The following is a 27,880-nucleotide window of genomic DNA, read 5'->3' on the forward strand; positions in this document are numbered from 1 at the left end:
GTGGAGCAACTAAGCCCGTGTGCCACAGCTACTGAGCCTGCGCTCTAGAGCCCGTGAGCCACAACTGTTGAGACCACATGCCACAACTACTGAAGCCCTCGCGCCTAGAGCCCGTGCTCCACCACAAGAGAAGCCACCGCAATGAGAAGCCCGCACACCGTAAAGAAGAGTAGCCCCTGCTCACCGCAACTAGAGAAAGCCCCGCTCAGCAACAAAGACCCAATGCAGCCATAAATAAATAAATAAATAAATAAATAAATAAATTTACATATAAAAAAATGCTGTTGGATCCTTTCAAAAAACAAAAAAGATTGCTTTGCAGGATTTCACCTTACTTGGTCATTTGTACAGTCCTTTACTACCATGCAAATGAAGGAACACCTGTATATTAAATTATAGAAGAATTTGTAAAGCAAAACAACAAAACCCAATTTCTCCCTAGTATAAAGTCAATAATACTTTACAATTCTTAAGTTTTTTGTTTTCAAATGCTTTTCCAGACCTTTAAACAAAGGGATAGTAGCTTATTTATAGTTGTATAAAGATGACAAGCTAGAACAATGATGAATTGATAGAAAGGTTCTCTCTTACCTAAGACAATCTGAGACCATCTTTCTGACCACTGAGAGCTATCGTTCCTTCAGTATCATCAATGGAATTTACACCATTTTAAGTACCTTCCAAAAGCCAGTCAATTTCAAGGCTATCCAGCTCAGTTACAGACCCAATAACAGAATTCTGACATGTCACATATACTGAGTTTATCTTAGGTGCCACAATTATTAGCTGAGTTAGGAATGTTACATATGCCAGCCGAAGTGAAGCTTCCATTCATACCAATGCTCCCATGATACTAGGGTTATTTAATTCTCTAACTACACTGGCTCATTTTTAAACACGTCTACAGCAGACAATTAGGGTAATAGTCACTAACAAAGTCAATCCTATACTTTCTACTAACCACTAATAACTCATGAAGTATTGTACAAGGATTCTTTTTGAGAAGAAAATAGAATAGAAATTTTATGTATATTCTAACATCTTGTGTAGGTGCTTCCCATTTGCATTCTCTTTTACAATGGATTATTTATTTGCAACTTCATCTAAAATGACTACTTTAAAAAAACTACAGTAATTTCAAGAAGTAGATTAGATGATTCTGCCTTTGCCATTTTCAGAAAACAGTCTCTGTAAGTAGTCAATAGGAAAAATCCAGCTCATGACTTCCAAAGTCAAGGAGTTAATTCTTCCCTCAAGAGTTGCTTTAAACTAGATCCAGAACTTAAAAGAACTGATTTTTCAGATGTACATACTATATACATATATGTTATATATACTACTTGGTAAAAACAATTCCTACCTCAGGATCATCATCATCAAAATCATGGTAAGTGGAATGATCTGGATTATTCACTTTATCCAACAGTTCGATTGCCAAAGACCGTGTCAAAGGCTGTGTGACAAACGGGTGCTATAAAAATAAAATAACATAGTACAGAACACTTATTAGAAGTCTGTTTGAGTGACATTTTATCTTTTGAAAAAAGACATATTTCAGGGCAAAAATAATACCTGTAGTAGCTTTTCAGCAGTAGGTCTTTTTTTTGGATTTTTGGTAAGTGCCATTTTCACAAAATGATGAAAACTATTTGACCTAAGAAATTTTGAAAATCAGATTTTAAAATTTCAATTATTTTTTTGCTCTTGACCATAAAAGTAAATAACACAAAAATACTTACCACTTCATTTTATCCTTTAGTTTAGGAGGCTGAAAATTGCTTTTTGTCATTAGAAATAATGCTCTGAAAAATCAACAACCATTACACAGCATTTTAAGATTGCATATTTTAATATATAATATTAATTCTATTACTATAATTCCCAAATAAGGTAAAGCAAGACTAAGAATATTACTTGTTCATGACATAATAAATAATACTGGGAGGGGGGTAGGGGACCTTAATTTAAGCACAGGATTCTTTAACTATGACACACTGACCTCATTGGGTGTAAGTCAAACATAGGAGGCTGCAGCTCAGCAAGTTCTATGGCAGTGATCCCCACTGCCCAGAGATCACAAAGCTGATTGTACCCCCCTTTCCTCTCAACGGCTGCGACTTCTGGAGCCATCCTGAAGGAAATAGTCCAAGAAAGAAAAATCTATTTATTGTATTTTCCTTCTTATTCCCATCAGAGGCACACCATCACTATGTAAGCTGAGGCCTATTTAGGCCTTGACATCTGAAAAATAAGTATGTAGTACTTAAAAGGCTCATATTTCCCAAGATCTCGACATCTCATAAGACTCTCCATCCCAAGCCCCTACTGATTTCTCCTTTGTTACTTTGTTAAGCTATTTACTATAAAGGTTTATAAAAATTTACAACTATAACAGAGCGACATGTAACAATTTGTCCACATCCCAATCTCTCTTCCTCTGTACATGCAAAATTCTATAGAGACATAACATGTAATAAATAACATCATTTTTAGCTCTTCCTTCTTACGTCAATAAACTGCAATCTGGCCTCCAACTGTTTTCACTTGACCAATACCATTTATTGGGGCACCAAGAATCTTCATTTAGTACTTAACTCACATTTACTATAAACTTAATTGGTTGGTGAAAAGTTATAAAACTGAGTGTCTGCTTTTAAAAAAATATATTTATTCAGATGAAAGTTACCTGAATTCAGTATTTTTTTTGTTTCTTTCAACTTTACTGTAGTCTTATTCTAATTATACCTCTATAAATTTGTATTTTATTAAATAATTATGTTGATTTTCAAATATAAAACATTTCAAATCCTAAGCAGTAGTTTTGAAAAGAACTACTTGAGATAAACATTTGAACTCTTACATATCAAAAGTGTGAGTTAAACAGGCAGCCTTACAAGTATGTTTGTTTTCCTGGTATGATTTCAGGAAAGTCAAATATGTCAGTAAGTTAACCAAAAAAAAAAAAAAAAAAAATCCCTCTAACTTTCTAAATGCTTGGTCTTAAAATGTTTTTAATCTTTATTGATGGCTAGATTCCAGCCAGCTGTGGAAATGCCCCAGTAGAGGATGAAAGTGCACACTGGTGACATATCCTTAACTAGTTGGCCACGGCAGCTGATGTTCTCCCTTCCTCTACAAAAATATGAGTGAAAGATCCCACCCAGTGCACTTGTACTCCTGCCAGTTAAGTTGCATGCTTACCGCAATCAACTGAGTCATCTCTGAACCTGTTTATTTGCTATATTTGTTATTATAAATACATAATCTAATTAAATATTATAAAAACTAATTCATTATGAAGGTAAAAAGAGTAAGCTGTTATGAAAATTAAAGTGTATGCTTTAGAAAAACTTATTAAAGACAAGTTTCTAAAGACAGAAAAAACAAAAAATCTGGCAAATGAGGTTAAGAAAAGGATAGCTGTAAAAGATTAGGAAGGCTACAGACTGCATAATTCCATCTGTATGACACTGGGGGAAAAGGCAAAACCGTAGAGACAGAAATCAGATCAGGTGTTGCCAGAGGCTAGAGACGGACCAAAAGAATTTACGAGAAGGGCACAAAAGGAAACTTTCCTGGGTGATGGGAACCTATGTTTTACACGGATTGTGGTGGCGTTTTTCACTACCACAGAGTGTCTCAAAGTTCATAGAACTGTACACCTAATAAGGCTAAATTTATATCTCAATAAACCTGACTGGAAAAGTCACATGCTTTGTATATGACTGCATTTTAGAGAAACACAAACCAGGAAATGTGGATGATTTACATCTAACTAGTTATCCACGCAAAGAAAAGGCTTTGGTCCTATATCAAATGATTGGCAAAAAAAAAAAAAAAAAAAGTACACTCACATGCCTTAAATTGAAATAAAATGTTTAAGGTACATGTGTAGTGTATTAATTTTGAGATGTGCCAATTCCACAGGCTTTTTTGATTAACTGAATAACTGCCAACCTTAGTCACAATGAATGAGAGATTCCATTCTATCCTACATCCCTAGAGTTTAGGTGGGAAAGACATGATACTAGAGAGAGTTGAAGAGTCGGAGTGTTCCAAAATATTATTTTGCCTAATTCACAATTTCACATGCTCCCAAGATATTACCTACTCTATCATTAGAAGAATGACATTAGTTTTTAATCTCTGAAGCTTCAGTTATCATCAACAAACATTTACTAAGCATGTGTAGAGAATCATGCTAGACCCTGGAGATTCAATGAGAGTTCCTCCAGATGTTTAAAATCAAACTGAGGAGACAGAGTACCTAAAAATAATAACAGATAGCTCTTTAAGCTCTTATTCCTCTCAGAAATCAATCCCGAACAATAAGAACAAAAAAGAGAAATATAAACATATCATCTTTGAAAAATCCAGAAGACATATTTGGACTGGAAATGAAATAATAATAACTGAAGTGGCAAATAGGAGGAAGGACAAACCTAAGTGTGTGTAGAGGACAAGACCAACTAGCAAGCCAAGAACCCCAGAAATATGTAAAATTTAATGTACATCAGTTACTACTTTACTGATGACTAGGTTCCAACTAGCTGGTTTTTAGCCCCTAAGAATCCCAGAAAGGCTGACAAATTAGGGTTACAAACTTACAAAAGCAGAGTTAAGACTGAGGTTGAAAACAGGTATATTTATTTGCAAATGTCAAGTCTAAATAATGAATAGTTAGTCCACCAGATTCCTCTTCTCATCTATTAAGGCCCAGCAATTACTCCTTCCCCATTCCTACTGGATAAAGACCAACAGAAACTGGATGAGGGGCTTCAGACTCAGACATATCAGGAACAAAGGACAGCAGGGGCTGGGAGCAGTAGAAGTCTGTGTATAACAATGAGTTACTCAGCTTCCTTCACTTACTCATTTCTGGGACACTAAAAACTGGGTTTACATGCTACATCCCATGCATACACGGCTACGAATCAGCTTTAAGTGCCTTGCTCTTCAATGTAAACCAGAAGAGAAGGGTTACTAGACATTTGAGGGAAGCCTCCATCATGAAAGCATGAGTCTCAAAAGCTTTGGAAATCTTACAGAAAGAAGAACAAAAATGATTTTTAAAGAGTGACAGAAAATTACTGGATTAATCCAAGTGGTCCAAGATATAACAAATGAGTTCCAGAAAGAGAGAGCAGGAAAAAGCATAGCAAAGAAATTATCAAAGAAGTAATGCAAGAATACTTCCCAGAACTGAAAGACATGAATCCTGACTGAAAAGCACAAATGCCAAGTACAATGAATAAAAGTAAAAATGACAAAAGAACAAACAAAAACATTCTGAAGTATACCACCATGGAATACCAAACCATCAAAAAGATTCTAGTAGGGAGGGGTTACATTCAAATATCATGTGTCGACAGTTTCAGCCATTTTTGGAGCCCATCGGCTGCCCAGCCCCCCGCCTCTCCACCAGTGTGTGACGCATTTCTTCCACATCTACCTACATGAAAGCGTCCCTCTGTGATGAGGATGGGGCGGTGGTCCACACATAGTCCAGTGCCAAGAGGGAAAAGTAAGGTGATGTGAGCGGAGCCCTCTTGGCTGTGTGGCTGACAGGGTCTTGTTGCTCCGGCTGGGTGTCAAGCCTAAGCATCTGAGGTGGCAGAGCCAAGTTCAGGACATTGGACCACCAGAGACCTCCCGGTCCCACGTAATATCAATCAGCGAGAGCTCTCAGAGATCTCTGTTTCAATGCTAAGACCCAGCTCCACTCAATGACCCGCAAGCTCCAGTGCTGGACACCCCATGCCAAACAACTAGCAAGACAGGAACACAACCCCACCCACTAGCAGGAAGGCGGCCTAAAATCATAATACGTTAACAGACACCCCAAAACACACCATCAGATGTGGTCCTGCCCACCAGAAAGACAAGATCCGGCCTCATCTGCCAGAACACAGGCACCAGTCCCCTCCACCAGGAAGCCTACACAACCCACTGAACCAACCTTACCCACTGGAAGTAGACACCAAAAACAACGGCAACTATGAACCTGCAGCCTGCGAAATGGAGACCCCAAACACAGTAAGTTAAGCAAAATGAGAAGACAGAGAAATACGCAGCAGATGAAGGAGCAAGGTAAGAACCCACCAGACCAAACAAATGAAGAGGAAATAGGCAGTCTACCTGAAAAAGAATTCAGAGTAATGATAGTAAAGATGATCCAAAATCTTGGAAATAGAATGGAGAAAATACAAGAAACGTTTAACAAGGACCTAGAAGAACTAAAGAGCAAACAAACAATGATGAACAACACAATAAATGAGATTAAAAATTCTCTAGAAGGAATCAATAGCAGAATAACTGAGGCAGAAGAATGGATAACTGACCTGGAAGATAAAATATGGAAATAACTACCACAGAGCAGAATAAAGAAAAAAGAATGAAAAGAATTGAAGACAGTCTCAGAGACCTCTGGGACAACATTGAATGCACCAACATTCGAATTATAGGGGTCCCAGAAGAAGAAGAGAAAAAGAAAGGGACTGAGAAAATATTTGAAGAGATTATAGTTGAAAACTCCCCTAATATGGGAAAGGAAATAGTCAATCAAGTCCAGGAAGCACAGAGAGTCCATTACAGGATAAATCCAAGGAGAAACACGCCAAGACACATATTAATCAAACTATCAAAAATTAAATACAAAGAAAAAATATTAAAAGCAGCAAGGGAAAAGCAACAAATAACATACAAGGGAATCCCCATAAGGTTAACAGCTGATCTTTCAGCAGAAACTCTGCAAGCCAGAAGGAAGTGGCAGGACATATTTAAAGTGATGAAAGGGAACACCTACAACCAAGATTACTCTACCAAGCAAGGATCTCTTTCAGATTCAATTGAGAAATTAAAAACTTTACAAACAAGCAAAAGTTAAGAGAATTTAGCACCACCAAACCAGCTTTACAACAAATGCTAAAGGAACTTCTCCAAGCAGGAAACACAAGAGAAGGAAAAGACCTACAAAAACAACCCAAAACAATTAAGAAAATGGTAACAGGAACATATGTATCGATAATTTCCTTAAACGTAAATGGATTAAATGCTCCAACCAAAAGACAGACTGGCTGAATGGATACAAAAACAAGACCCATATATACGCTGCCTACAAGAGACTCACCTCCGACCTAGGGACACATACAGACTGAAAGTGAGGGGATGGAAAAAAATATTCCATGCAAATGGAAATCAAAAGAAAGCTGGAGTAGCAGTTCTCATATCACACAAAATAGACTTTAAAATAAAGACTATTACAAGAGACAAAGAAGGACATTCCATAATGATCAAGGGATCAATCCAAGAAGAAGATATAACAATTGTAAATATTTATCCACCCAACAAAGGAGCACCTCAATACATGAGGCAAATGTTAACAGCCAGAAAAGGGGAAATCGACAGTAACACAATCATAGTAGGGGACTTTAACACCCCACTTTCACCATGGACAGATCACCCAAAATAAAAATAAATTAGGAAAACAAGCTTTAAACGACACATTAAACAAGATGGACTTAATTGATATTTATAGGACATTCCATCCAAAAACAACAGAATACACTTTCTTCTCAAGTGCTCATGGAACATTCTCCAGGATAGATCATATCTTGGGTAACAAATCAAGCCTTGGTAAATTTAAGAAAATTGAAATATCAAGTATCTTTTCCGACCACAACGCTATGAGACTAGATAGAAATAACAGGAAAAAAACTGTAAAAAATACAAACACATGGAGGCTAAACAATATGCTACTAAATAACCAAGAGATCACTGAAAAAAAAAAGAGGGAATCAAAAAATACCTAGAAACAAATGACAATGAAAACACGATGACCCAAAACTTATGGAATGCAGCAAAAGCAGTTCTAAGAGGGAAATTTATAGCAATACAATCCTACCTCAAGAAACAAGAAAAATCTCAAATAAACAACCTAACCTTACATCTAAAGCAACTAGAGAAAGAAGAACGAAAAAACCCCAAAGTTAGCAGAAGGAAAGAAATCATAAAGATCAGATGAGAAATAAATGAAAAAGAAATGAAGGAAACGATAGCAAAGAACAATAAAAACAAAAGCTGGTTTTTGAGAAGATAAACAAAATTGATAAACCATTAGCCAGACTCATCAAGAAAAAAAGGGAGAAGACTCAAATCAACAGAATTAGAAATGAAAAAGGAGAAGTAACAACAGGCCCCGCAGAAATACAAAGCATCATAAGGGACTACTACAAGCAACTCTATGCCAGTAAAATGGACAACCTGGAAACAATGGACAAATTCTTAGAAAAGCACAACCTTCCAACACAACCAGGAAGAAACAGAAAATATAAACAGACTAATCACAAGCACTGAAATTGAGACTGTGATTAAAAATCTTCCAACAAACAATAGTCTAGGACCAGGTGGCTTCACAGGCGAATTCTATCAAATATTTAGAGAAGAGCCAATACCTATTCTTCTCAAACTCTTCCAAAGTATAGCAGAGGGGGGAACACTCCCAAACTCATTCTACGAGGCCACCATCACCCTGATACCAAAACCAGACAAAGATATCACAAAAAGGAAAACTACAGGCCAATATCACTGATGAACATAGATGCAAAAATCCTCAACAAAATACTAGCAAACAGAATCCAACAACACATTAAAATGATCATATGCCATGATCAAGTGGGGTTTCTCCATGAATGCAAGGATTCTTCAATATACGCAAATCAATCAATGTGATACACCATATTAACAAACTGAAGGATAAAAACCATATGATCATCTCAATAGATGCAGAAAAAGCTTTTGACAAAATTCAACACCCATTTATGATAAAAACTCTCCAGAAAGTAGACACAGAGGGAACTTACCTCATCATAATAAAGGCCATATATGACAAACCCACAGCAAACATCATTCTCAATGGTGAAAAACTGAAACCATTTCCACTAAGATCAGGAACGAGACAAGGTTGCCCACTCTCACCACTATTATTAAACATAGTTTTGGAAGTTTTAGCCACAGCAATCAGAGAAGAAAAAGACATAAAAGGAATCCAAATCGGAAAAGAAGAAGTAAAACTGTCACTGTGTGCCAGTGACACACAGTCACATATAGAGGCATCTTTCAGATGACATGATACTATACATAGAGAATCCTAAAGATGCTACCAGAAAACTACCAGAGCTAATCCATGAATTTGGTAAAGTAGCAGGATACACAATTAATACACAGAAATCTCTTGCATTTCTATACACTAATGATGAAAAATCTGAAAGAGAAATTAAGGAAACACTCTCATTTACCACTGCAACAAAAAGCATCGAATACCTAGGAATAAACCTACCTAAGGAGACAAAAGACCTGTATGCAGAAAACTGTAAGACACTGATGATAGACATTAAAGATGATACAAACAGATGGAGAGATACACCATGTTCTTGGATTGGAAGAATCAACACTGTGAAAATGACTATACTATCCAAAGCAATCTACAGATTCAAATCAATCCCTATCAAACTACTAATGGCATTTTTCATAGAACTAGAGCAAAAAATTTCACAATTTGTATGGAAACACAAAAGACCCCGAAGAGCCAAAGCAATCTTGAGAAAGAAAAATGGAGCTGGAGGAATCAGGCTCCCTGACTTCAGACTATACTACAAAGCTACAGTAATCAAGACAGTATGGTACTGGCACAAAAACAGAAATACAGATCAATGGAACAGGATAGAAAGCCCAGAGATAAACCCATGCACCTATGGTCAACTAATCTATGACACAGGAGGCAAGGGTATACAGTGGAGAAAAGACAGCCACTTCAATAAGTGGTGCTGGGAAAACTGGACAGCTACATGTAAAAGAATGATATTAGAACACTCCCTAACACAAAAATAAACTCAAAATGGATTAAAGACCTAAATGTAAGACCTGACACTATAAAACTCTTAGAGGAAAACATAGGCAGAAAACTCTATGACATAAATTACAGCAAGATCCTTTCTGACCCACCTCCTAGAGAAATGGAAATAAAAACAAAAATAAACAAACAGAACCTAATGAAACTTAAAAGCTTTTGCACAGCAAAGGAAACCATAAACAAGACGAAAAGACAACCCTCAGAATGGGAGAAAATATTTGCAAACGAAGCAACTGACAAAGGATTAATCTCCAAAATATACAAGCAGCTCATGCAGCTCAATATCAAAAAAACAAACAACCCAATCCAAAAATGGGCAGAAGACCTAAATAGACATTTCTCCAAAGAAGACATACAGATTGCCAACAAACACATGAAAGGATGCTCAACATCACTAATCATTAGAGAAATGCAAATCAAAACTACATGAGGTATCACCTCACACTGGTCAGAATGGCCATCATCAAAAAATCTACAAACAATAAATGCTGGAGAGGGTGTGGAGAAAAGGGAACCCTCTTGCACTGTTGGTGGGAACGTAAATTGATACAGCCACTGATATGGAGAACAGTATGGAGGTTCCTTAAAAAACTAAAAATAGAACTACCACACGACCCAGCAATCCCACTACTGGGCATATACCCTGAGAAAACCATAATTCAAAAAGACACATGTACCACAATGTTCACTGCAGCACTATTTACAATAGCCAGGACATGGAAGCAACCTAAGTGTCCATCGACAGATGAATGGATAAAGAAGATGTGGCACATATATACAATGGAATATTACTCAGCCATAAAAAGAAACAAAATTGAACTATTTGTAGTGAGGTGGATGGACCTAGAGTCTGTCATATAGAGTGAAGTAAGTCAGAAAGAGAAAAACAAATACCATATGCTAACACATATATATGGAATCTAAAAAAAAAAAATGGTTCTGACGAACCTAGGGGCAGGATAGGAATAAAGACGCAGATGTAGAGAATGGACTTGAGGACAAGGGGAGGGGCAAGGGTAAGCTGGGACGAAGTGAGAGAGTACCACTGACATGTATACAGTACCAAATGTAAAATTGATAGCTAGTGGGAAGCAGCCGCATAGCACAGGGCGATCAGCTCAGTGCTTTGTGACCACCTAGAGAGGTGGGAGGGAGACGCAAGAGGGAGGAGATATGGGGATACATGTATACGTATAGCTGATTCACTTTGTTATATAGCAGAAACTAACACAACATTGTAAAGCAATACTCCAATAAAGATGTTAAAAAAAAAAATCATGTGTCATAATGGCATCACAGTTCCCATGAACATCAGAGAAAAGACACTAGAGCAATGCTTCAAAAATTCCAACCTAGAATGCCATATTCATCCAAATTATCAATCGTGTGTGTGTGAGGCTAGACATGCAGAGTCTCAAAAATTTTTACCCCTCAAATTTCTCAGGAAGTTATCAAAACATGAGAGAGGGAGAAATTTATGAAGGAGGAAGAAGACCTGGATTCCAGGAAATGAATTCCCAAGGCGAAGCTATGGAAAAAACCTAGAAAATAAACATCTCAGATTGGTATAGGAGGGAGGAGGACCCCAGGAAGACTTAACTTTAATAAAAACAAAACAAAACAAATTAAAACAAAGCAAAAAAAACCTCCCAAAATCAGGACTATTTATGGCTTGGAAAATTATATAGAGGCATCCTTCAGACTGCAGAATATGGGGAGGTATGGAAGTCTTGGCCAGGGATTAAAAATACAAACTAAGCAAATAAAAAATGAAGAAATTATTAGATATAAGAAAAAATTTTAAAGACAGTAAGTGTAATAGTAGTATAATAATTGACTCAGCAAGTACATTGAAAGGATAAGAAGACTGAATGATGAATGAAGAGAACTATTAATAAAATCTTCACCTATTGTAACACAAAGCCTATAAATAATAATTGATAAGGCTACAGATGGCAGAAGACACAACTAGAAGAATTTATCAGTCTTTTTAGCACTATTTGACTTTTAAAGTATGTACCTGTTTGATAAAAAGACAAATATCAAAAATGGTATATATCATATCTTAAATATGAAGAGAAGTCCTCCAGATTAGTGCTGTCCCACTGCTGAGGAGGCAGACCAGAAGGGCATCGGGGGAGGAATGGTAGCACTTAAGCTGAAGGAATGTTAAGATTTCCAGAGTGCCGTTACTTCAAGGGAATCATGTGAGCAAAAAAGCTCTATACCTATCCACCACTATATGCACAATCACTAACAGCATATCTGGCACATAGTAAGTGGTAAAAATATTTATTGAACAAATAAATGAATGAGTAAGATAGTTTGTATAGAATGATCAAAGAACACCCAGCAGACAAACATGGCTAGAGAGGAAGGTCTGTGGAGGCAACTAGTAGACCTTGAAGTTAATGAGGCAGGGACTTCCCTGGTGGTGCAGTGGTTAAGAATCCGCCTGCCAATGCAGGGGACACGGGTTCGATCCCTAGTCTGGGAGGATCCCACATGACGTGAAGCAACTAAGCCCGTGAGCCACAACTACTGAGCCTGTGGCGCTCAAAAGCCCGCAGGCCACAACTACTGAAGCCTGGGCCTAGAGCCTGTGCTCTGCAACAAGAGAAGCCACCGCAATGAGAAGCCCATAGACCACAACGAAGAGTAGCCCCCGCTCGCAGAAACTAGAGAAAGCCCGTGTGCAGCAACGAAGACTGAACACAGCCAAAAATAAATAAATAAAATAAATTAATTAAAAAAAAAAAAGTTAATGAGGCAGATAGAGGCCAGACACCGGAAGACTCCAAATGCCAAGAAATATGTACTTGATCTTGTGTGCAACCAAGATATGTCAAAAAGTTTTGAGCTAGGGAATGCTGTGAATAAGACAATGTTGAAAAATTCGTCAGAATACGGACTAATCTGTGAAAATACATGTAATATGTGTAGGACCAAGAGTTGGGGTTTTTTTGGGCAAAACTGGAACTATATCAAGGTTTCTAAAAGTATATCAACCTTTAAAGCCCTTTCCACATAATGAAAAATAGTATGGTAGAATATTCTATGGCTATGTATTGTAATTCATCCAAAAGTATATATGCCTAAATTACTTAGCCTGTTGCTGACCTCCTTAATCTGTTTTAGTCCTAATAATTTTGACCATTCAGTCTATTTTTTAATAAACACTGCATACAATAATGATAGAAAAACAAAAAGTTAAATTATCAATTAAAATACAATTACCAATATGGTGTACCAATGAAAGACTTCCGTTTGGCGATTGTAGCTGTTATCTGAGCAGACACTCCAAAATCAGCTATTAAAAAAAGAGACACGTTTAGAAAATAAAATAAAGTAAAATTATTTAAAAGTAGCATGAGAAATTTTTAATAATTATTTCCATTAAATTAATTTCACAGAAATGAGATATTCTCAAACATCACATTAAGATTTGTAACTCTAATGGACTAGCATTAAGATATCACAAAATAGTGTGTATGACAGCCAAATGGGTTCCCATACAGCCCCACACGTATCAAATGACAACGAAAGTCAAGATCAAATAATTTTGATGAGGAAGAGACAACTGAGAGAATCTAACCTGCCAGATTTAATGTTATCATTTCTAATTCCCAGGACCTGAAATTCAAGGAAAATCACTGGGAGGGACCTTAAGTAAGAATACATTCCATTCACTTCCTGCCATACACATAACAACTGACATTAAAAAAAACAAAATCTCTACTGGTAAATCTATCTACCGTGAAAAGACAAACAGAATATTCCCAAAAATCTTACCGTAGCAATATATTCTAATACCAATAACTATCACTATCAAGAAATTTATTTTTATGTCAGTTTATTTTTATGTTGCTATTTTTTAAGTATATTGAGTTCTAATATTTTCTAGTTTTTTAACGATGATTTCTAAATCTTTATAAACTAAGACATATTATATATAGGATGTCTTTGAGTAAAGCACATAATATTGACACAAATTTTAAACTGCAGATGGAAACTGTTCACTAAGCCATCAATAGTTAGATAACTGCTTTTCTCATATTTAGAGGTGGCTTAGGAAAATTTTATTACATGTAAATTATGATACTTTTAAATCTGATTAGTCCCTATTATAGGCTATAGGTCAAAATAGTTTAATCATATTTTTAGAAGATAAATATTTGCTTGAATTTTGATTTTATAGTGATATGTAGTTCAAAATAATTGTTTCATATTTGTTATTAAATACTTCATTTAATAGCTAACAGACATAATTTTGTTTATAAAGTTACTATATTGTACATGTTTCCTGTCTTAAACTTTCAAGTTAAGTTATTATTTAGGTATTGAACTGTTTTAATAACTTGACAATCAAAAGTTACAAAATAAAAGTTACAGTTTCAAATAAAGCACCATTCAGCATCTAAATTACATTCTTATATAACTAATACAATGTTTTATTTTAAAAGCTTGTGTAAGCAGGTAGGAGTTTTTGCATTATTGAGTTTTTGGCTTTTGTTTGCCTTATTTTTTGGTCACAAGGTAATCTCGTACAGATTTCTTACTAGAAGTCCCACTCCTAGGGTTAGAGGCGAAAGAATTTTTAAGGGATATTATTTCACTATATCTTTATAATGAATCTGTCCCATGTGAAGGATAGACTTTATCCTCACTTAAGAGAAGAAGAAACAGATACAGAGAGATTACATATGTCATGTCCTGCAATGAGATTTCCACCTAAAGATATATAGATGCTGCTGAGGGAGGGGAAACCTAGTCCTAGAGAGGAAAACATAAACTTACTATGTTTTGGAATAAATTTGTGCAAGTGACGAAATTCAAATTTACTTACCTAATTTCACATGACCATTATCCGTTAATAGAATGTTAGCTCCCTTCAAAGTGAGAACATTTTAGTTAAAGTAGGAAACATTTTATCAGAAAGCACATATAAAAGATTAAACATATATATTTAAAATAATCACAAGTGGCAGGCTTAAACCTAGAAATACTGACGATTTATAGTAGGCCCAATTAAAATGTTAAACCATTACATTCATAGGAAAACTTACTGTCTACTTTTTAGGCAATTTGACTATCCTTACAAAATGTTCTGCCTTGCAAAAAGCTGCTGTTAAAATAATATGAATGTTATTATGAACGTGACATATTAGTTTTAATCTGAATGCTATTTTCTTCCTGATCCAGCGCTGTCACTCTACTAAACTGTTACCTTACAATGGCATTATTCAGTTCCTTGAATTACATGTTAAACTTCATTGCCATTTCCTGTCCAAAACCACCAAAACACATCTCCCTTTCTAGGTACTCAACATCAGTTGAACCAATGCTAATGTGTAAGACTGAACCTTACTACTTAGACTGTGGGGCTGTCCATCCTAATGTGTCTCTGCCCAGAGTTTGGGGCCATTCAGTATATAAACAACTAGGCACAGTCCCACAGAATTAAAATGTCACCTGTTTGCATGACCTAGCAGCATTTTTATCCACTTTTGCTTCTTGATCTAAGCTCTAAGAAGAAGGTGATAATAACGACTTCATCTTCAAAAAACTGAGAGCTTCTGGAGGAGGTAAAAATACTGCCTCTCAAAGGTACTACAGGCTCCCCACCCCTGCCCCCGCTTTGGGCAACTTTTAAATGAGGAAGCAAAAGTAATCCTCTATGGTTCAGGATGCAATCAATTTTGTAAGTATAAGTTCGGGGTAAAAAATACTAGGAAACTCCTTCCAGCCCCCAAAAGAGGAAGAAATAACCAAAACCTACACCCCTTGATATTACTGCAACTCTAAGGAGTAATGGGAGAAATGAGAAAAAGGAAAAAGAAACTAGAGTAGGGATTTCAACCTGAATTAGGCCCTAGCTATCTAGACTTCTGCCAGAGTCTTCAGTTTGGTCTTTCCCCAGCTCCAGATTAATTTTTCTAAATTACAGTTTATATCATGTCACCTGCACTTATGATGCATTCTTCCATCCATCCATCTAGGTGTCCATTCATCCCTCTCTCCCTGAGAGACTACTAGCAACCAGATGCTACTTCAAGCTCTGGGGTTATAGTAATGAAAAAGTTCCAGCTCTCAAGGAGTTTACATCTAAGCAGGAGAGAAAGAAAATCTAAAAACGAATACACACACACACACACACGAATGAATGAACCAATAAATGATTCAAAGCCAGTTAGAGATAAGCACTCTGAAGATAAAGCAGGAAGGGAAGGCCTCCCTAAGGCAGGGATATTTAAGCAGAGATCTAATTGAAGAGAGGGTGCAGAGTCATGCCAAAATCTAGAAGAACATTCCAGAAAGAGGTAACAGCAAATACAAAGTCCTGGAACCAGAATGAACTCAACATATTCCAGGAACTCCAAGTTTAGTGTGCCTAGAACAGAATGAGTAAAACGAAGAAGAGTATGAGATGAGGTCGGAGAGGAAAGCAGGGGCCAGATCATGCATAACCTTAATGGCCACGGTAAAAACATCTGAATACTGTACTGAGTATGATGGGAAGCCAATGGTGGTTTATAAGCAGGAGAGTGACAAGATCTGATTTACAAAGGTCACTTTGGTGTGAGGCAGAGAACTGACTGTAGGATCACTCAAGAATGGGAGCAGGGAGACCAGTTAGAAAGCTATTCCAGAAGTCCAGGTGAGATATAATATAATGGTGGCTTAGACAGGGTAGAAATAGTGGTGATGGCTAGAATCTATCCAATTAGGCCCAAACTCTGAAGTCCAACACACGAGTTCTTGCATAATGGAGCACCAAACCTCCTGGCCAACACCATCTCTTATCACTCTCCTACATTCTCTTCTCTTCAATTATATGGTGCAGCCTTTATACCCCCTAAAATGACCCCACACTTTCTGACCTCCGTATCTTTGCTCACACTGTTCCTTCTGCTTAGAAGGCACTCCAACTTCCATTTCTGACAAAAATCTATCAATCCTTCCAGATCATTTAAGTGCCAATGACACAGAATCTTTCTTGATACACTGATCTTCTTAGGATCTCTCGTACCTTTGAATCCAAGGCTCTTTGCTTATGTCTTTGAAGTGGTTCATGAACAATACTTAAAGTAGAGGATCTCAGTAGATGATCTGAGAGTCCACTGAAATTTCATGCAAAATTTGAAGGCATGTGCATAAGAGCATTTTTGGAGGAGAGAGTCCATGGCTTTCATCAGAGACTCAAAGAGCACATGATTCCCACACCCCCCGCAAAAAAGGGTTAGAACCTTTATGTTAGAGAAAACAAAAGGGGGAAAGAAAAAGCAGGAGGTAAGATGAATGAGGAAGAAGAAAAGAAAAGAAAAAATAAATGAACAGAGAAAATATCCAGGCTGGGAAGACGGCAGTATCTTTGGAAATAACCTCAGAGTCCTACGATAGGGGTGGTTTACCACAACATGCCCGGTGTACCTGCTCTCCTCTGCCAGTTAAAGACCAGCAGAAAAGGTCAAGGCTTAGTTTATCCATTTTTATACATTATTAATGACAGTTCCTTAAGATTGCCAAAGTTTACTACAATATTCAAAGCATGAAACTTCCTAAAGACTGTAACTTAATGGAAGCTATGGACCTAATTTGCATTTTATAAATAAATAACTACAAATAAGCTAAAATGTGTTATTAAAACATGAATCCACAATTGTACACTTTAAAAGGGTGAATTTTATGGTATGTGAACTGTATCTCAATAGAGCTGCTATAAAAAAAATTAATAAACCCTTCAAAGTATCACTCAATTTTATTATAGTAACATATTAAGATAACAAATTCATCAAATAGAATAACAGATACAATTTTGCTCAACAGTTTGGTCAGCATATTTAAAAATGAAGAGAGGGCCATTAGGTAAAGATATGATATATACCTTTATATCCCTGTGCATTTTCCCTTTACTGTGAAGATAGTATAATCCCTGGAGTTTCAAAAAAAAAGAAAAATTAACAAGACTTTACTACAGAACACACTTTGGGATTTAAAGTCATCAATGAGTAGTATTCTATCTTATTTATTTACTCATTACAGAAAGCACTAGTGATAATCACTTTATTTTACCAGAGTATCCGAAAAGATAAAAGAATCAAGAAAATGAGAGGCGGAGCTCAGTATGAACCACTAATTTTCCTAAGAGAAATAATTTTCACTAAACTCTGCAAATAGTTTGAAATAACTTTTTAAAAGTAAATATCCAATTAGTATCAGAATGAGTTTCAATCCCATAAGAATGCTTAATTTTTAAGCCTTTCTTTGGTATTAAGAGGAATATAAAAATAAATAAAAAATCCATAGTGCTTAAATTTTAGGAGGTATATTATGATACTGAAGCTTTAACGTGTTTATTTGCAAATATAATTTGAGTTTACTACACAACTTTGAAATGTATTAAATTCAAGAGTTTACCAAACTAGAATATTTAAATCCTTACTCTGCTTAACAGGTAATGCACAATAATTAAACATTTACTTTAATAAAGAACATTACTTTTTAATTAACATTGAATTTACCTGTAGTGTTTCTCTGCTAACATATGCAATTTGCAGTTCTGACAGAGGTCCCGTTACTATAAGAGGAGAAAATTAATGTTAATAAAATTAGTCAAAGTATGTTTTTCAATAAGAGACAAAGTTTACAAGTTCCACTAAGCAATAGACTTAATATACCTAAATTCTACTAAAAAGTAAGCTCCATGAGGGCAGGAATTTTTAAAAATCTGATTTGCTCATTGTATCCCCAGTGTTTAGAACAGTGCCTGGCATGGAAAAGCTACTCAGTAAATGTTTGTGGAATGAATAAAACATTGAAATAGTCACTGAAATTAATTACATTTTCATTTTTACACCTGATCATATTACCTCTTAAATGTTAAAAGAAAGCAAGCATGGCCAAGACGTTTAGCTAGTTTTTATTAAAGTTTTTTAAAATAATTGACATGTAATATGTATTACTGACTAGGTTAAAAATCAATACTTTTTCCCTAAAATTATTAGCTTTATAGATATAAAATTAATACGTGTTCAATATAAAAAATTCCAATCAACAGAGACAGGTCTTTTCCTTATCCAAACCAGTATTACTCAATAATAAACAATACCAATAGTTTGGCCTATAGTCTACCAGATGACTTAATGCATAGATGTTTTATATAGTACAGGTATGTAGTGTACAAACACATAAACATAAATGGAATCATATTACACATACAATTCTGAAACTTGCCTTTTCATTTATCATGGACATCTTTGCATATCAATATACATAGCTTAATCATATAATATTTGAATATTTCCTCTGTGCACATCTTTCGACTATGAAAAACATTTAAATAGTTTTCTCTTTCTCGCTATTAAACCACTTCAGAATAAAGAAGTAAGTTAGGCGGGAAAAACTATTCTAGAAACTGAATCAAATTCCAACCATGAAATCACGTGCTAGACAGTGATCTCCCATTTACCTAAACTTAACAGCTTTGTAAAAATGTGTAGTTCAGAGTACTTGTATTTTACAATTGTGGAAGAGAGAAATCTATTTCACTTAGATTCTTTTGGGGACATGGCTAAGTTTAAATGAGGATAAACCACATAGTAACTAACTTCCGTGGCTTGTAAGCCTACTCTCATCCAGCAAGATAGGCCTTCTTGAGATGTGTGTTCCCACAATACAGCAAATAAGATAACCTGAAAACCCTGAAAGTAACACCAGGAAAAAACATTTTAAATAATCTTCTAAATGCCTAGCTAAGCTCATAAACAGTAAGAGACTTGTCCAGAAGCCAAACGCAAAAACGAAAATGAAAAACAGAATCGTAAAAATGACAAATAGTCTAGCTGTCTCTTAGGGGAAGGCCAATCTTAGCAAGCTAGGGCCTTAGTTTTATCCCCTACATGGGCACAGAAGAAAAGGTTATAGCTCTGCAGAGGAAGAGCTAAAACAAACACCCACATAAAACCAGAATCCTCAAAGGGCTACACCCTCATTAAAATAGTGGACAAGCACCAGGAGACGACTAGGGATTTGCGTGTCACGGCCTGGGATGTGGACAGGAGAAAAACTGTTTCCTCTTAGAATTTAAAAGGCCTCTTCTTCACTCAGGTTTAGGGTTCAAATATATATAGAAAACAATGAGGTCACTGGGGTCCCAGGGAAAAAAAAAATCCAACACTGTCGGAAGGACACACTCTCAAAAGCCATACGGAATTCCCCCTGAAGATGATCTCAAAATTATGAAATAAATGAGAAAAAAATTCACCATAAATGATATAACAGAATGCATAAAGTTGTTAAAGGACAATATTAAACAGAAGGAAAAATGTTCAGTGAAAAATAGAGACAAAAAATCTATTATGTTGGAACAATAAAAGGTTCTAATGTTAGTTCTCAAAGAAAAAGTAAACAAAAGGAGAGGAGAAGGAACTCATGAAAAAATGTAAAGTCAAAAGTTGCCCTGCTGCCCTCACCCTCATGGTCAAAATATGTCCATGAATTCTCTGATACATCCCCCTCAAGAGCTGGAACTTAATTCCCTTCCTGAGTGTGGGCTGGACAGAAATGACTTGCTTCTAAAGAACAAACTGTGGTGGTAGTAACAGAATGCAAATTCTGAGACTACATCATAAAAGGTTTTATGGCTTCCTCCTTGCTCTCTGGCATCATTTCCTCTGGGAGAAGCCAGCTGCCATCCTGTGAAGACACTCAAGCTGTCCTATAGAGAGATCCTTGTGGCAAGGAATTGAGACCTCCTGCCAATAGCCATGTAAGTGAATCATCTTGAAAGCAAATCTTCCAACCTTAGTCAAGCCTTCAGATGACTACAGTTCCAGCCAAGAGCTTGACTGCACCCTCATGAGTGACCATGAGCTAGAATCATCCAGTTTGCAGACATTTGGTCCTGCCCCAAACCTCCCTAAGACTTTTGGTCCACACCAAAAGGCTCTTGATATTTGTTCATATTTGGTCCTGCCCAAAATGTCCATAAGACATTGGGTCCATGCCAAAAGATCCTTGATATCTGGTCCTGTCCAAAACCATGTGGCATGAACCAAATACACTCATGGACATTCTGGACAGGACCAAATTTCAAGGATTTTTGGCATGGACCAAATGTCTTATGCATGTTTTGCCCTGTCCTGCAAGGGAAATCACCCAATTAAGCCATTCTTGAATTCTTGACCCTTAGTAACTGAGATAATAAATGTTTGTTTTAAGATGACAAATTTTAAGATCACTGTTATACAGCAATAGATAACTAATATAGTTCCCCTTCCAGGAGAGTTAACTTTAAAACAATCATTTGGAGTAAATGATGGAATTAAGGACATAAGACAAAATATAAAATTTGGCTTAATGGTACTTTATAAATAAGTGGAAATAATTTTAAAAAGGAGGCTTTAATCAAAAAAATTTTGCATGATGGATCAAATTTGGTTTGCATACACCAGCAAAGAAACAAACAAAAACCCACAAGCACTGTGGTTATTAGAAAAGTAGAACTTGTCTTTCACCAAATAAGGTAATCCAGGATATTTATTCTACTCCCCACAGAATGACAACATGATGAAAGAGAGAGAGGAGAGGAGGCAAGAGACACGCACAGAGAGAAATGGAGGTATATGTTTTATATGGCGATGCAAGTAGACAGCAGTGTAGACTACAGCCAAAGAGGAGTATACGTTGCCATGAGGAGGTTATCTGGTAGAAACCTGGGTGCAATCAAAGGTGTGCATACAGAGAAAGACAGGGTTTGGGGCTGCATATAAGCCTGCATATTCTCAGCATGCATGTTTGAGAGCATCCAAGTTAATACGAAATTATTTCTTCCACTGACCCAGTTGCTGTATAAACAAATCAGTACTAACAGATTCATATTACTATGTTACTTCCATCAGAGGGTTGAAATGGAATAACAATCATGACAACCTATCTCTGTAACTAAACTGGCTTTCTTGCTTCTTAATGAAGAAAGCAGAACCAGACACCTAAGACCAATCATGTATATCTGATGGAATTACCAAACAATCTAAGACTAAAAAATAAGTATGCTTAAATAAACTAAAGATATAAAAGAAGGGATGAAAAATTACAAGGAAAGAATAAGACAAAAAATGGAAAGAGATGTGAAATAGAACCAAATAATTTCTAGAAATGAAAAATATGGTTACCAAATTAGGTGTACAATCAGTGAACCGGAAGATGGTTATGAGTATCCTCAGTGCTCTGAGGGATTAAAAAGTGGAAAAATCGGGCTTCCCTGGTGGCGCAGTGGTTGAGAATCTGCCTGCCAATGCAGGGGACACGGGTTCGAGCCCTGGTCTGGGAGATCCCACATGCCGCAGAGCAACTAGGCCCGTGAGCCACAACTACTGAGCCTGCGCGTCTGGAGCCTGTGCTCCGCAACAAGAGAGGCTGCGATAGTGAAGAGGCCCGCGCACTGCGATGAAGAGTGGCCCCCGCTCGCCGCAACTAGAGAAAGCCCTCGCACAGAAACGAAGACCCAACACAGCCAAAAATAAATAAATAAATTAATTAATTATTTTAAAAAAAGAAAGTGCTCCTGGTTTAAAAAAAAAAAAAAAAGTGGAAAAATGAAGCTCACTTTAAGAGACATGGAGAGCTAATGTACATCGAACTGAAATTCTAGAAGGAGAGATCAGAGAACCTGAAGGAGAAAATATTTGAATGGATAATAATTGATCATTGTCAGACTTGATAAAAGAACTAAAATCTCGGACGTAAGCACTAAGTCCCAAGCAGGAAAAGTAAATCTACATTTAGATACTAGAAACACCAGAAATGAAGAGAAAAATCTTAAAAGCAATTACAAAGAAAGGAAGATTACCTGCAAAGGATCAATAGTTAGCAGAAGGTACCAACAACTACAGAAACTAGAAGACAATAGTCCAGCATCTTCGAAATGCTAACAAAAATACCTGTCAACTGAGAAAATGTGCCTATGTCCACTTAAACTATCATTTAAGAATGAGGATCAAAGACTGAGAGTTTACCACTAGAGGCCTAGCCGAAAAAAACTTCAGGAAGAAGGAAATTAAATCAATAAGTGTGGAAACAATAGTAGAGAAATTAGTCCAAATGAAAACAAAAAAAGGGGAAAATAGCTTTTTGAATTTAAAACAAGCTTTCAGAAATACCGTGTATGTTCTGCAATGCAAAATGATAACAAATATTTCTCAATTTTCACTAAACCTTTGAAATCAAAATGTCATTAATAAAAAGGAAAAATTTCTCAAATATGAAGAATAGCCACACACCTAAAAAAAAAAATTCTCAGAAAATAACTTTTTTTTTTTCTTGCCTCCTTTGTCATAGATTAGTTGACCATAGGTGTGGTCTCAGGTTCATCTCTGGGCTTTCTATCCTGTTCCACTGATCTATATTTCTGGTTTTGTGCCAGTACCATATTTCCTTGATTACTGTAGCTTTGTAGTATAGTCTGAAGTCAGGGAGTCTGATTCCTCCAGCTCCGTTTTTTTTTCTCTCAAGATTGCTTTGGCTATTTGGGGTCTTTTGTGTCTCCATACAAATTTTAAGATTTTTTGTTCTAGTTCCATAAAAAATGCCATTGGTAATTTGATAGGGATTGCACTGAATCTGTAGACTGCTATGGGTAGTATAGTCATTTTCACAATATTGATTCTTCCAATCCAAGAACATGGTATATCTCTCCATCTGTTTGTGTCATCTTTGATTTCTTTCATCAGTGCCTTATAGTTTTCTGAGTACAGGTCTTTTACCTCCTTAGGTAGGCTTATTCCTAGGTATTTTATTCTTTTTGCTGCAATGGTGAATGGGATTGTTTCCTTAATTTCTCTTTCTGATCTTTCGTTGTTAGTGTATAGGAATGCAAGAGATTTCTGTGCATTAATTTTGTATCCTGTAACTTTACCAAATTCATTGATTAGCTCTAGTAGTTTTCTGGTGTCATCTTTAGCATTTTCTATGTATAGTACCATGTCATCCGCAAACAGTGACAGTTTTACTTCTTCTTTTCCAAGTCGAATTCCTTTTATTTCTTTTTCTTCTCTGATTACCGTGGCTAGGACTTCCAAAACTATGTTGAATAACAGTGGTGAGAGTGGACATCCTTGTCTTGTTCCTGATTTTAGAGTAAATGCTTTCAGTTTTTCACCACTGAGAATGATGTTTGCCGTGGGTCTGTCATATACGGCCTTTATTATGTTGAGGTAGGTTCCCTCTATGCCCACTTTCTGGAGTTTTTTTTTTTTTAATAAATTTACTTATTTATTGGTTTTTGGCTGCATTGGGTCTTCGTTGCTGCACGCGGGCTTTCTCTAGTTGTGGCGAGCCGGGGCTACTCTTTGTTGCGGTGCGCGGGCTTCTCATTGTGGTGGCTTCTCTTGTTGTGGAGCACGGGCTCTAGGTGCGTGGGCTTCAGTAGTTGTGGTACGTGGGCTTCAGTACTTGTGGCTCGCGGGCTCTAGAGCGCAGGCTCAGTAGTTGTGGCACACAGACTTAGTTGCTCTGTGGCATGTGGGATCTTCCCAGACCAGGGCTCAAACCCGTGTCCCCTGCATTGGCAGGCAGATTCTTAACCACTGTGCCACCAGGGAAGCCCTCTGGAGAGTTTTAATCATAAATGGGTGTTAAGTTTTGTCAAAGGCTTTTTCTGCATCTATTGAGATGATCATATGGTTTTTATTCTTCAATTTGTTAATGTGGTGTATCATATTGATTGCTTTGTGTATACTGAAGAAACCTTGCATCCCTGGGATAAATCCCACTTGATCATGATGCATGATCCTTTTAACATGTTGTTGGGTTTTGTTTGCTAGTACTTTGTTGAGGATTTTTGCATCTATATTCATCAGTGATACTGGTCTGTAATTTTCTCTTTTTTGTAGTATCTTTGTCTGGTTTTGGTATCAGAGTGATGGTGGCCTCGTAGAATGAATTTGGGAGTGTTCCTTCCTCTGCAATATTTTGGAAGAGTTTGAGAAGGATGGGTGTTAGCTCTTCTCTAAATGTTTGAAAGAATTCACCTCTGAAGCCATCTGGTCCTGGACTTTTGTTTGTTGGAAGATTTTTAATTACAGTTTCAATTTCAGTGCTTGTGATTGGTCTGTTTATATTTTCTATTTCTTCCTGGTTCAGTCTTGGAAGGTTGTGCTTTTCTAAGAATTTGACCCTTTCTTCTAGATTGTCCATTTGATTGGCATAGAGTTGCTTGTAGTAGTCTCTTAGGATGCTTTGTATTTCTGCGGTGTCTGTTGTAACTTCTCCTTTTTCATTTCTAATTTTATTGATTTGAGTCCTCTCCCTATTTTTCTTGATGAGTCTGGCTAAAGGTTTATCAATTTTGATTATCTTCTCAAAGAACCAGGTTTTAGTTTTATTGATCTTTGCTACTGTTTTCTTTGTTTCTATTTCATTTATTTCTACTCTGATCTTTATGATTTCTTTCCTTCTACTAATTTTGGGTTTTGTTTGCTCTTCTTTCTCTAGTTCCTTTAGGTGTAAGGTTAGACTGTTTATTTGAGATTTTTCTTTTTTCTTGAGGTGGATTGTATTGCTATAAACTTCCCTCTTAGAACTGCTTCTGCTGCATCCCATAGGTTTTGGATAGTTGTGTTTTCATTGTCATTTGTCTCTAGGTATTTTTTGATTTCCTCTTTGATCTCTTCAGTGATCTCCTGGTTATTTAGTAGTGTACTGTTTAGCCTCCATGTGTTTGTGTTTTTTACGGGTTTTTTTCCCTGTAATTGATTTCTAATCTCATAGCGTTGTGGTCGGAAAAGATGCTTGATATGATTTCAATTTTCTTAAATTTACCAAGGCTGGATTTGTGACCTAAGATGTGATCCTGGAGAATGTTTCATGTGCACTTGAGAAGAAAGTGTAATCTGTTTTCGGATGGAATGTCCTATAAATATCAATTAAATCTATCTGGTCTACTGTGTCATTTAAAGCTTGTGTTTCCTTATTAATTTTCTGTCTGGATGATCTGTCCATTGGTGTAATTGAGGTGTTAAAGTCCTCCACTATTACTGTGCTACTGTCAATTTCCTCTTTTATGGCTGTTAGCATTTGCCTTATGTATTGAGGTGCTCCTATGTTGGGCGCACATATGTTTATAATTGTTGTATCTTCTTCTTGGATTGATCCCTTGATCATTATGTAGTGTCCTTCCTTGTCTCTTGTAACATTCTCTATTTTAAAGTCTATTTTGTCAGATGTGAGTATTGCTACTCTCGCTTTCTTTTGATTTCCACTTGCATGGAATATCTTTTTCCATCCCCTCACTTTCAGTCTGTATGTGTCCCTAAGTCTTTAGTGGGTCTCTTTTAGACAGCATATATACAGGTCTTGTTTTTATATCCATTCAGCGAGACTGTGTCTTTTGGTTGGAGCATTTAATCCATTCACATTTAAGGTAATTATCAATATGTATGTTCCTATTACCTTTTTCTTAATTGTTTTGGGTTTGTTTTTGTCGGTCCTTTTCTTCTCTTGTGTTTCCCACTTAGAGAAGTTCCTTTAGGTTCTGTTGTAGAGCTGGTTTGGTGGTGCTGAATTCTCTTAGCTTTTGCTTGTCTGTAAAGCTTTTGATTTCTCCATTGAATCTGAATGAGATCCTTGCTGGATAGAGTAATATTTGTTGTAGGTTCTTCCCTTTCCTCACTTTAAGTATATCATGCCACTCCCTTCTGGCTTGTAGAGTTTCTGCTGGGAGATCAGCTGTTAACCTTATGGGAGTTCCCTTGTATGTTGTCGTTTTCCCCTTGCTGCTTTCAATAATTCTTTTTTGTCTTTAATTTTTGCCAATTTGATTACTATGTGTCTCGGTGTGTTTCTCCTTGGGTTTATCCTGTATGGGACTTTCTGCGCTTCCTGGACTTGGGTGGCTATTTCCTTTCCCATGTTAGGGAAGTTTTCGACTATAATCTCTTCAAATATTTTCTCGGGTCCTTTCGTGTTTCTCCTTGGGTTTATCCTGTATGGGACTCTCTGCGCTTCCTGGACTTGGGTGGCTATTTCCTTTCCCATGTTAGGGAAGTTTTCGACTATAACCTCTTCAAATATTTTCTCGGGTCCTTTCTCTCTCTCTTCTCCTTCTGGGACCCCTATAATGCGAATGTTGTTGTGTTTAATGTTGTCCCAGAGGTCTCTTAGGCTGTCTTCATTTCTTTTCATTCTTTTTTCTTTATTCTGTTCCGCAGCAGTGAATTCCACTATTCTGTCTTCCAGGTCACTTATCCGTTCTTCTGCCTCAGTTATTCTGCTATTGATTACTTCTAGTGTATTTTTCATTTCAGTTATTTTATTGTTCATTTGTCTGTTTGTTCTTTAATTCTTTTAGGGTTTGTTAAACATTTCTTGCATCTTCTCGATCTTTGCCTTCATTCTTTTTCTGAGGTCCTGGATCATCTTCACTATCATTATTCTGAATTCTTTTTCTGGAAGGTTGCCTATCTCCACTTCATTTAATTGTTTTTCTGGGGTTTTATATTGTTCCTTCATCTGGGACATAGTCCTCTGCCTTTTAATTTTGTCTGTTTTCTGTGATTGTGGTTTTCATTCCGCAGGCTGCAGGACTGTAGTTCTTCTTGCTTCTGCTGTCTGTCCTTCACTTTTTTTTTTTTAACAATATATTTTAAAATTTTTTAAATTTTATTTATTTATTTATTTATTGCCTGTGTTGGGTCTTTGTTGCTGTGTGTGGGCTTTCTCTAGTTGTGGCGAGCCGGGCTTACTCTTTGTTGCGGTGCACGGGCTTCTCACTGCGGTGGCTTACCTTGTTGCGGAGCATGGGCTCTAGGCACGTGGGCTTCAATAGTTGTGGCACGTGGGCTCAGTAGCTGTAGCACCCGGGCTTAGGTGCTCCGCAGCGTGTGGGATCTTCCCAGACCAGGGCTCAAACCCATGTCCCCTGCAATGGCAGGTGGATTCTTAACCACTGTGCCACCAGGGAAGTCTCAGAAA

The 27,880-nt window shown here is 36.7% G+C and overlaps 1 protein-coding gene across 4 annotated transcripts in view; it reads right to left on the reverse strand.

Moving 5' to 3' along the window:
- Positions 1-27,880, reverse strand: part of MAP4K3 (mitogen-activated protein kinase kinase kinase kinase 3) — a 196,508-nt gene that overhangs the window by 58,837 nt on the left and 109,791 nt on the right. For 3 of the 4 annotated variants that reach the window (XM_061211158.1, XM_061211157.1, XM_061211159.1), the window contains 8 exons: positions 18,433-18,488; positions 17,796-17,843; positions 14,757-14,799; positions 13,148-13,220; positions 2,000-2,131; positions 1,740-1,802; positions 1,573-1,654; positions 1,361-1,471 (listed from right to left, as the gene is read on the reverse strand). In XM_061211158.1, coding sequence (XP_061067141.1) covers positions 1,361-1,471; positions 1,573-1,654; positions 1,740-1,802; positions 2,000-2,131; positions 13,148-13,220; positions 14,757-14,799; positions 17,796-17,843; positions 18,433-18,488 — 608 coding nt within the window. Of the gene's footprint in view, positions 1-1,360; positions 1,472-1,572; positions 1,655-1,739; positions 1,803-1,999; positions 2,132-13,147; positions 13,221-14,756; positions 14,800-17,795; positions 17,844-18,432; positions 18,489-27,880 lie in introns of those variants that run through there. The other variant, XM_061211160.1, reaches the window with a different exon arrangement.

This window comes from Eubalaena glacialis, chromosome 14, assembly GCF_028564815.1.
Source record: "Eubalaena glacialis isolate mEubGla1 chromosome 14, mEubGla1.1.hap2.+ XY, whole genome shotgun sequence".
Lineage (NCBI taxonomy): Eukaryota > Metazoa > Chordata > Mammalia > Artiodactyla > Balaenidae > Eubalaena > Eubalaena glacialis.